An 11,129-nucleotide genomic window follows, 5' to 3' on the forward strand; every position below is an offset into this window, starting at 1 on the left:
GCTGCTCACTTTTCTTTGCAAATGAGCTAATCAGCGGTGTGGCAGCTGTGTGACTGTGCGTCTGTTCATACGTGCATGTGTGTCTTAGACCGTCTGTTCCTCTGTCCGTCCGTGGCACACTGTTCATTCATGTGTGTCGACTGCTTCTGCCTGCTTCCTCCCCTGAGCTGCTCTCAAAATGTCATTGTGTTGTGGCAGCCTTGTCATGACAATGTTTGGCTCATTTTTCACATGATTGCAGAGTTTTGATGGCTCGGGTAAAACCTGGAGGAATGATTTGTTTCTGATTTGTCCCAGGCTTTCTCACCAGGACTCATTTTTTGTATTTTCCCATCGTGTGCAGGGCATCACATTCGAGGAGGTGGAGAATTTCTTTACTTTCCTAAAGAACGTGAACGACGTGGACACAGCCCTGAGTTTCTACCACATGGCCGGAGCCTCCATAGACAAAGGTACACCCACATTTGCCCTTTTCCTCTGACATTCTCTTTTTCCTGCTAATTACTCCCCTGTAGACTCAACTGTTGTCACTTTCATCCTCTGTCTCTCAGCGCTGTTAACACTCTGCCAGCCAGATTCACTTCCCACATCTCCTTTGCCTGGCTTTGCTCCCAATCCTTGCTCAGCCATTTGTCATCTGCAGCCTCTTCCTCCAGGCCTGCAGGAGAGCGCATGCTTAAATCCAAGAACCACAAACATGCACATGACAGATCACTTAGCTGGCCGCTGATGCTCACTGACACATGCCAGCATCATCAATGGAGGAGGGAGAGTAGGATTGGGACTCGGCTGTCCCATCATTACATAGTTGCACTTTCCCTCCTAAGCACCAGGAGGGCGTCTTTCATCTGAAAAGCGGTGACTGGAGGGTTTAACAAACACTCCCAAAGTCCCCTAAAGCAAGACATCTTAAGATTGCAATCCTAATGATTTTAGTCCTGTTTAATTTGGGAACACCTGTGGTTACCATGGTAACAAGTGCATTATAATGCTACGGCAAACACCCATTGAGCAGCCACTTTGTCAGAAATACAAAAGAGGAGCTGTATCTGTTTGCAGTGCTGCTCAGTTAATTGGCCTTTTTCCATCATCTGTTTTATGCTGCACGCTGCGCACTAGTAGGTTTCCATTCATCACTATTAAAAGTTGGTTACCTTGCTGAGGAGCTTCATCTTACAGCTCACTGTGGCTGCTCCTTCTTGTTTAGTTATTGCCTTGGAATATTAAAAACTGATCTGCTGTCAAGAATATACAAAAAGTGAATGTTGTTTTTTTGGAGATGTATTTTTGATAACTAATCACAGTTAGCACTAACTGCGGTATCAAAGACAATGTGTTGCCTGGGGCTTCTTCTCAAAGACTGTTTAATAAGGATGGACGTCAAGCAACTCTTCAAAAGTGAAGACAAAACCACTTGATTGCCCCATTTTTGCCGGCTGCAGTATAGGTCATAAACCCGTCCCCTCTGTGTTAGCGGATGGAACATGGGCCAAAATAAAAAACGTCAAATAAATTTTTCCCAAACATGGCTTCTGTCATTTAAGGTAGTTGTTATCATGCTGATGTATGTTCAAGTGTTTATTTTTGCTGATATATTAGGTAGCTATTTGATGCTATAAAAGGGGGGTTTTGATGTCATGATTCACAGCTGTATGTGTTAGCTGGGTGATCGCAGGACGGCCAGAACTGTATTTATATAGAGATCACTGCTGCACAGACTCTGGCTCCAAATATTGTCACCAGTGCAAGATGGCAGCAGCTGTATCCGGAATGCTTTGTGATTCCTAGGACGGTGAAGGCATGACCTGCCCTATTCTCTCTCTGATTGGCTAGTACTCATTGCCTTTGTGGTTGGTTTGGTTAGGTGTAGGTGAGAGGGGTGGGACTGGTTAGGGTTAAGGTAAAAATGTCAGTCAGAGACAGAGTAACGGGTAGAGTAGGGCGGGTCAGGCCTTCGCCATCCTGGGAAATGCAATTTTGCATCCAGGATGTTTGGCTTCATTTTTTTACACAGTGGGAGGAAGTGGTCATATCATTGCTTCTTCACAATAAAAGCTACCTCTTGTTTAGCCGGTTGAATGCTTTTAATGTGAAGCAGCTGCCATTTGATGTTTAGTTTGCATTAGCATTAACTTATAGAGCATAGTATAAAGAGAGTGAGCAGTAAACAGTGAGGCTGTTGAGGTAAAATTATGCAAAATGGCATTGTTTCCTGTTAAACCCTCGTGTGTGAATGTGATTTGAAATGGTGTGGCAATACATAACAGTGAAAACAACTGTGGAGAGGTGATTACTGAGTGTAAAAGCATTGTAGGGCTGTTGCAGAAAAAAATGCCGACCAATAATAGGATCACAAGAGGGGTTTGATTTCATGGAAATCTTGAGGATTATGATTTAGACAGACAGTTGACTGTGTTTGACCCCGCACACTCACTCTTAAAACATTATTATTCAAAAAGACCAATTACTTAGTGTCAAATCAGTCATTAAATTAGTCTATTTCCTTTATCGTCCTCAACACACTCGTTTTTACTGAATTAATTTGTCTGTCAGATCCGAACAATGAAAGTCAATTTAATGTGAGAGCGGCACAGGCAGCCAGGACCTGTAGCTTTTATGATATGGCAAATTGTTTGATGAGTCAGTGTTTTCTTCATTTATCGCAATGATTCATCCCTTCAATAGCCTCTGTATGTTTTCTGTCAGCGCATCCATTAGTTCTGTTTCACTGATAAAACAGCCCCTGCTGTAAGGGAGCGCGGGGTCTACCCCGAGGTGCTTGTTTCCAGCGTACAGTTTCAGCTGCAATAACAGTAACAAGCCATGTGTGTGTCGGTGTGTTTGTGAGTGTGTTGTGGAGGGGCGTTGAAAACATCAGGCTGCTGTGGGTTCATGGAGAGCTGCCAGGCATGCGTCTGCAAATTATCTCCATCCTCCTGTTGTCCAGTGCAGTGAATCCATCTTCCTGCTCTTCAAGCCTTAAGGAGCTCATATATTCCTCTCTTCTTTTTTGTATCTGTGTTTCTGTTTTTTTTTTTTCTGTCTTTCATCTCTTTCATCTTGCTCTCAAATCTGATGATTTCACACTCTTTTAGTGCAGTTTCTCATATGTGGGTGTTTTATCTGGAGCTGCACATTGTTAAAGGTAGAAAAGCAGGCCACTAATGAGATTCTTGGCGGAGTGATTCAGCTGTTTTTTTTTTCCTCGTGCCATTTTGCAGAGAGATTTTGCCAGATATTATTCTTTTCATCCCTGCCCTCTCCTCTTTCTCATACTCCTCTGTTTCTCTCTAACTTTGCTCCTCCGCTTGCATGCCTCTTTGAAGTCTGATAATCAATCATTCTGGTCGAGACTACGGAGGTTTTCGTCATTTTATTATCTATTTGTTTTTCTGAAATGACCCCTGAGGCTCCCACCTTCCATCTTTTTCTCATTCCTCTCAGCCAGTGAAACTGATGCTGTCTGCTCCTTCTCCTCCTCTTCTCAGCCCCTCTCTTTCTGTCTCTCTATCAGATAGTCTCCCCTGGTGTATGGGAGTCCTGCCTGCTATCGATCCCAAGCAGTTTGACTCACACACAATGTCCTCCACATGAGCCATTTATGAGCTGGCTTGTGTGACTCGCACCTTCGTTACTCTCCTCCACCAATTGTGAATGTCTCTATCTGTGGTTCCCTCCCTCTGTCTCTCAGTTACCATGAAGCAGGTGGCTCGCACCGTAGCCAAAGTGGAGCTGTCAGATCACGTGTGTGATGTGGTGTTCGCTCTGTTCGACTGTGACGGTAAGTACCTAGCTTACTTTATTCATGGAAATACAAATAATGCCTCAACTGACAGACGCAAATCATCAGTAAATAGAAGTCGTCTCCTCCTCTTACTCACTTTTCCCCTATTATTTCATCATCTCTCCCCTGTCCGTCACCCTTTCTCTCCCTCCTCCCCGCCCGCTGTCTGTCTTCCTCAGGGAACGGAGAGCTCAGCAATCGGGAGTTCATAGCCATTATGAAGCAGCGGCTCATGAGGGGGCTGGAGAAACCAAAGGACATGGGTTTCACTCGGCTGGTGCGCGCCATGTGGAAGTGCGCCCAGGATACCGCCTGGGACTTTGCCACACCAAAGACATAATAGAGACGGGAGGTGACATGTGAGCAGCAGAGAAAGACAGCATGTGAATAAAGCAACAACACCAGTAGCTTCAAAGACATTCTCCTCCAACAGGTCTTGACAATTTAAAGAGGCAATTAATGCAATGAACTCATTAGGACTGCAGCTCTGAGAGGCATCATCAATCATTAACGCATGTCGCTGTTGCTCAGATTGTCGATATAGTGACTGAAGCATGCTGACGCAGCGCATTGGTCCTGAAAGGATTCTCTAGTATGCCTGTCTGAGGCATCATGGGTGTTTGTACATTTTGAAATATACATGTTTATTTTTGCCATATGCTACAGAGGAATGCTGAGTCCGCAGGTAACTGTGTGACACTTTGTCAGACGCTAAAAACAATAAGTTATATCTGCATTAAACACATTTTACTGCAAAAGCAAGAAGTGGAATCAATCTTATTTGATGTGCCGCTGTATAAATGCCACAGTTGGTAACCAAGCAAGGTAACCAACTTTTAGTCTGTTCTATACTGACAACAGACCTTTAGTTATTTCTTTGGTGGGACGGAGAGCAAAAGTCTGATCTTGTTAGAAGCTCTTATTTCAGTCCACAAGCTCCAGCCGCATCTTTACCCCTATCATTGTGTCCCATGAAAGATCAATGATGCTTGTCTAGCTCTACAATGTGTACTGTTCAAAGTGTGTATTCTTCTAATTATTATTGCCCACTGAAACACTTTATATAAGATGGATATTAAATGAAATGCTCTATTAAAGATGTTTTTAATAACGTAAAACTGATTAAGCTTTATTTATGAAAGCCTGTGTTCTGCTTTACTCATAAGTTGGATTGTTGTCCTGCCATGTTCTCATTTTCTCTCTCTTTGACTTGGAGAAAAGCACAGCGGGGGATTAGCGAGACTAATCTATGGGGTGCCAAGGAAGTCATTTGTCGTGCGTAATGAAATTGGGTGTAACATTTCGTAGCAAAACTGCATGGCTGATTGTATGCAGTGGCTTTGAATACGTGCCAGAGGAAGAAAAAGATGCTAATGTGTGTGTGTTTGCAAGAGCGGTCAGCAGTTTTGTCTAATTGAAATGGACAGGATGGGCAGTCCTCGGCCTCTGCTGCCCATTAAAAGATTGTCCTGCAGCCTCTTGGTACACACGCTGTGCTGCAGTGGCCTGAAACGAGCTGGCTTGCTCTCTTGCACACACTGCAACTGACAGACGGAAGTGGTACTCGGGAGTGATTGCTAGGCGGGAGATTAGGTTGAAGGGCCTCTCATCAGTATTCCTCACCGGCGTGTTCATTCCAGAGATGAAGTCTGGCGTTACAATCACATGGAATCGTAAAATGATTTTTAACAGAAATCACTGTTGTATCAAATTTAAAACACACATCTTTAAACCTTTAAACAAACCGTGTGTCTCCAAAACATCATGACCTAAAAAAACAGTTTTGTTTCCATATTTGCGAAAGTGCAATTCTTGGAGCTTGTCCAATGGGGTTCATATGTAATATTTATCATAAGCTGTCCCAAACAGCTAATCCTTCGGTTTTCCAGAAACACTACATGGATGGATTACTGAACAGGTCTACTGGGCACATGCCTAGGGACCCAAAGTGTCTGGGGCCCCTTCTGGCCTTTACCTGCAAAATGTCACTTGAAAAGACATGTACCAAGAGACTCAAAATGAATACAGCGGGACACAAAAACACCATAAGAGACAGAAAACAACCACAAATATTTGCAAACAACCACAAAGAGACAAAATGACTACAAAGAGACACTAAATAACTACAAAACCTCAAAGAGACACACAAAAAAAAAGAATACTAAGATGCAAAATGCAAAGAAGCTACAAAAAGAAAGTCTACAAAGAGATGCAAAACAGCTGCAAAGAGACTTGGAAGACACTCATGGTGACTACATAAAGGGGGACAAAACAACCGCAAAGAGACAAAATGACTACGAAGAGACACTAAATGACTACAAAACCTCAAAGAGACACACAAAAAAAAGAATACTAAGATGCAAAATGCAAAGAAGCTACAAAAAGAAAGCCTACAAAGAGATGCAAAACAGCTGCAAAGAGACTTGGAAGACACTCACGGTGACTAAATAAAGGGGGACAAAACAACCGCAAAGAGGCACAAAATGACTACAAAGAGTCACAAAGAAACCAAAATGAGACTCAAAATGACTACAGAGACACAAAATATTACAGATACAAAATAACTCCAAAGAGACAAAAACTAAAAAGAGACACAAAATTACTACAGTCACAAAGAAACCAAAATGAGACTCAAAATGACCAGAGACTCAGAATGACTACAGAGACACAAAGAAACTACAAAGAGACACAAAGAAACCACAAAAAGACTCAAAATACTACAAAGAAATACAAAATAACTCCAAAGAGACACAAACTAAAAAGAGACTCAAAATGACTACAGTCACAAAGACACCAAAATGAGACTCAAAATGACTACAAAGAGACACAATGAAACCGCAAAAAGACTCAAAATACTACGAAGAGATACAAACTACAAACAGACACAAAATGACTACGAAGAGACACAAAACGACTACCAAGAGATACAAAATGACTACACATTATGCAAAGCAACTACAAAGACACTTAAAAAGACCACAAAGAGACGCAAAACAACGAAAAGAGGCTTAGAAATGATATGGGGCCTTCTGCATGTTTATGCCCAGGGGCCCAGTGTTTCATAATCTGCTCATGTCTGCAGTTAGAAAATAGTGAAAATGCAGTCAGATTACTTGATGTTCAACCAACAGTGCCAAACCCAAAGAATATCGATTTACAGTGACATGAAACTGAAAAAACAGCTTAAAAACCAGTGAATATTTAGAAATTGTGCCTAATAAATGACAATTAATCGACAAAAATAATTATTTTGCGGTAATAGTATCAAAGCACTCTTTCTTCTGCTTTCAGATCCTGAGGGCTCCTTTAGTTTGTTGTGCCTTTGTAGAATCCAACATGCTGTCAGCAACATCGCCTCCAACTGCATCGGGTCTCTCAACAACAGTTCCATCTGCACTGAAAAATTGCCCAGTAACAGCTCTTCAGTAGCTGCACTGCAGCCCCCTGCTTGGTGAGCAGTGAAGCAACGCCCAATGGTTAACTGTTGTCAGACTTTGGAAAGGGGGCTATATTTGGAGTGACTGCAGACCTCCCCCTTAAGTCAACAGCTCTTTATGTGCAGGCACAGAAATGTACACAACATTTCCTCAGAGTGTAGAGACACACACTGCATGGACAGTGCATGTGCTGTTCATCAAGTGTGCATAGGCTTTTCTTCACGCTGAAAGCAGTGAGTGTACGCTCCAATAGGCCGTATGTCATGTGCCATCTGTCATGTATTATAAGTTAATGCAAAAATAATAAACTATTATTATTGCAGTGATGTAAAAACAGAGTTTATCCAAAAAGCCTTAGGATCACTTTGCCAGCTTCTCCATAGGGTTTTAAAACGAGGGTTATATTGGAAGTAGCAGATCCTACCTACTGTTATAAGTACAGACTGAAAGCAGGAGACTGACTTTTCCACCAAGTCATTTATTTTCTGACACAATCCATCAACACTCTGCTACTGTCACTGTCAAGAACCAGCAGGCTTTATTGAAAACATGGAAAGAAAACTGCCTATCCAAGCTCTGTAAGAGCAGGGACTCATTTCAGGTTTATTACCGCTGTGTTGTTAAACATCTGAAACATCCAGGATTCAGTATCGCAGAGGTGAAGCTGGTTGAACTGGCAGGTTTTGGTGTGAACCGCGGAGTGTCATCGTCGTAACAGAGAAACCTGCTTACAGGTCAGTGAGGACAAATGACTATGCATGATTAACACTTGACAGATGGCTACCATCTGTGATATTTAAAGGGTATGATTAATGTGATTCTGGGTATTTGTAATATGTAATGATACCTATGGTTATACAGAACATTTTATAGAGGGTAAGAGGTGAACCGGTCCAGATCAGATACAGTAACAACAGTAACTGAGCTGAAAGAAGTTCGTCACCGAGTGTTTCATCTCTAAAATTTGTCACCAGTGCAAGAGTTTCATCTCTAAAATTTAACAAATTGACTGTTGCTGTTGAAATATAGACAATTTGGTCCAAAAGATAAGTTCGAAAATTGGATGAATTTGCTTTCCACTTTTCTTCCAGTGAATGTTGGAAGAAAACCTGTGGGCAGAAAGCTTGTCATGATTCATTAAATAAAAGCATCAACTGTATAAATGACCTAATTGACCAACTTGATGGAGCCAGTATTGAAGAAAATAGACTCAAAGGTGATCAATATATCAGACTCATCGGGTTTACAAAGCTGGCAGGTGACAGGCAGAGCTCCTTTATGTGACTATCAACTGTTACAAAAAGATGTGGCGTCGCACTGTAATTGCTTTGTGACACATCAAAGAAACATCTTGCATTTCTCTGGACAGCTTTCACTGTGAAATTGTACAGTTGATTCTCAGTATGGTCCGTTACACTGAGTATTATGGGTAAACTGAAAAGCCTGATAATTCAGAGCTGAGAGCATGTAGAGGTTAAAGGTGTTAAAGGGACACTTCAGCCGTTTTACACATAATTAACAGCTTATTCGTCATGGTGACATAAGCCACATATATGCTAGTTTGAGATGAGTCAGGCTTGCCGTAAGCGATCACAGCCAATTGCCGCACAATGTTTGCTCGTTATATGGGAGTCCAACATGCTCTGATGTCATGTACGTGGGCAACAATAATCTCACAAGATTAAGGCAACCACAGTTTCTAGAGCCAGGCGCTGCAGTTGCTGTCCATCGACAAGACCCAGGGCATGATTGGAAATGCCTGGCTCGCAAGTGAGAGCACCCCAGACATCCCTCTCCCCACCAACGCTTTCCAGCTCCTCCAGAGGGACCCCATGGCGTTCCTAGGCCAGATGAGATATGTAATCCCTCCAGCGTGTTCTGGGTCTGCCCTGGCCTCCTACCAGTGGGACGTGCCCGAAACACCTCCAGCAGGAGGCGCCCAGGAGGCATCCTGATCAGATGCCCAAACCACCTCAACTGACCCCCTAAGACGCGAAGGAGCAGCAGCTCTACTCCAAGCTCCCTCTTGATGTCTGAGCTCCTTACCCTATCTCTAAGACTGAGCCCAGCCACCCCACTGAGGAAACTCATTTCAGCGGCTTGTATCCACAGTCTTGTTCTTTCGGTCACTACCCAGAGCTCATGACCATAGGTGAGGGTTGCGACGGCTCTATCTGACTGATCTTTAATGAAAGCTGTTGTCTTCTATTTCTTTCCTGTGTGTTTGACTATTAATGTTTTCAATTTATTGATGTAGTTTGAGGGTGACAGGTCTGCTCAGCTGATTTATACACAGCAGCAAACTGAAATGACGCTGATTTACATGAGAATTCATGTATAATGGAGGCTGAACCATGAACAGAAATCACAGATCGCGTGTATAGAATTTAATAGGCTACTCTGTCATACTTAAAACAACCAGAGACTGCGAACAAGATGATATATGGGTCTGATGTTATTTTAATGAATCAGAATCAGATCTAACAGGATGTGAGTGTGTCTGTGACTTCCTGTACAGAGGCTTTTTGTTCCTGCCCTCTACTGCAGCTGCCCAATCTCATCCACTTCCCAGCCTAGGTACAGTTCATCTCGAACAAGCCTAATGTCTTTCTGTTGTTGCAGATGAGCATGCTACATATTGAGAAAATAACCCTGGTGATGTCATAGCGATGTCATCAGGGTTATCTCTCCTTGGGCTTGGATCATGGAACGTTTAGGATGCAGCCTTTTTGGCTAAAAGTTATTATATCTTAGCTTCCAGACCTTTTAATGTCTCATCCCATCTCCTAATATTAAGGAAGTGCAACACTAAGTTGTATTGTGGAGTGTGCCTTTAAAAAGAGTGGCCCTCTGCTGTTACCGCTCCACCTGTGGCTCCTGACAGACCTCGTTTCTCCTTTGTTTATTGTGAGACAGAGGATTCGTCACGGTGGGCAGAGTGTAATGCCCACACATAGCAACCACTCTCCAAACTGTCCCACGGCGAGCAATAAGGTGTCAGTTCACATACTGTACAGTGAATGTCACATTTTCAGCTGAGGGTCAGTACAGAGAGACCTGACTGCCATCTAGTGGCTGTGATGGAAGTGTCAGGAGTGCTCAGATCATTGTCCAGTCTGCATCCCCTCCACAGGAAGACCTTTGTACTACAGACTTTTTCAAGGCCCAGAGTGAGTTGTTGGGGCATCTATTGGCAGAAATGGAATATAATATTCATAAAATGTTTGCATTAGTTTATAATGAGTGTAATTTTTGTAAGAGTTATATAATAATAATGTAATCTCATACAACATATTTGAGCCTTACAACGAAGATAACACAGCCTAGATAGTCTAGATTAGTAGTACATCACTAACAGATCTAAATCAGCATCCGTTATTATGTCTTTGGCTCCTCTACAGTGAGCTATTTATGATTATTTGGTACTTTAACTTTGCAGCGTTGGCGGTGAGAGCAAATTCATCTGTCCACACATTATTACATTTTGTTTTTTGTCTCCCAGACTTTTACTGTTCTTTATTTGGAATCCCTAACTAGTTAAGGAGACTCAAGCTCGGCCACTGCTATTGAGGTTTGGCAGAATTTAGAGGAAAAAGCGCCAGGCAAAAGGTTAAAACTGAGTTATTCGGTATACAGGCTACATATTTTTACCACTGGAGAATGGGATAAGTTTTTTAGGCCTACAAGAATGATAAATGGCAATAAAAAAATAAAATAAATAACTAATTAATTTCCATGTGATTTTTTTTGTCACATGGAGCTACTGGAGAGGGGCTAACAGCTGCAAGTGGCTCCAGAGGTGCAGGTTGCCTACCCCTGTCCTACATGCTTAGCACATGGGAGAAGTTTCAGTTCTGTGACCTAATTACTAGGTGCCACTAAATTATATATACTAGATCTTGATTTTA

At 42.4% G+C, this 11,129-nt stretch overlaps 1 protein-coding gene across 1 annotated transcript in view; it reads left to right on the plus strand.

Annotated features, from left to right (window-relative positions):
- The window catches only part of micu1 (mitochondrial calcium uptake 1), a 37,334-nt gene extending 32,432 nt beyond the window's left edge, over positions 1–4,902 (plus strand). Inside the window, exons 10-12 of the mRNA XM_033613887.2 lie at positions 344–452; positions 3,692–3,781; positions 3,964–4,902. Of these exons, the coding sequence (XP_033469778.1) occupies positions 344–452; positions 3,692–3,781; positions 3,964–4,124 (360 nt within the window). The 3' untranslated portion in view covers positions 4,125–4,902. The remainder of the gene's footprint in view (positions 1–343; positions 453–3,691; positions 3,782–3,963) is intronic.
- The last annotated feature ends 6,227 nt before the right edge of the window (positions 4,903–11,129 follow it).

Source organism: Epinephelus lanceolatus, chromosome 17 (assembly GCF_041903045.1).
Source record: "Epinephelus lanceolatus isolate andai-2023 chromosome 17, ASM4190304v1, whole genome shotgun sequence".
Classification (NCBI taxonomy): domain Eukaryota; kingdom Metazoa; phylum Chordata; class Actinopteri; order Perciformes; family Serranidae; genus Epinephelus; species Epinephelus lanceolatus.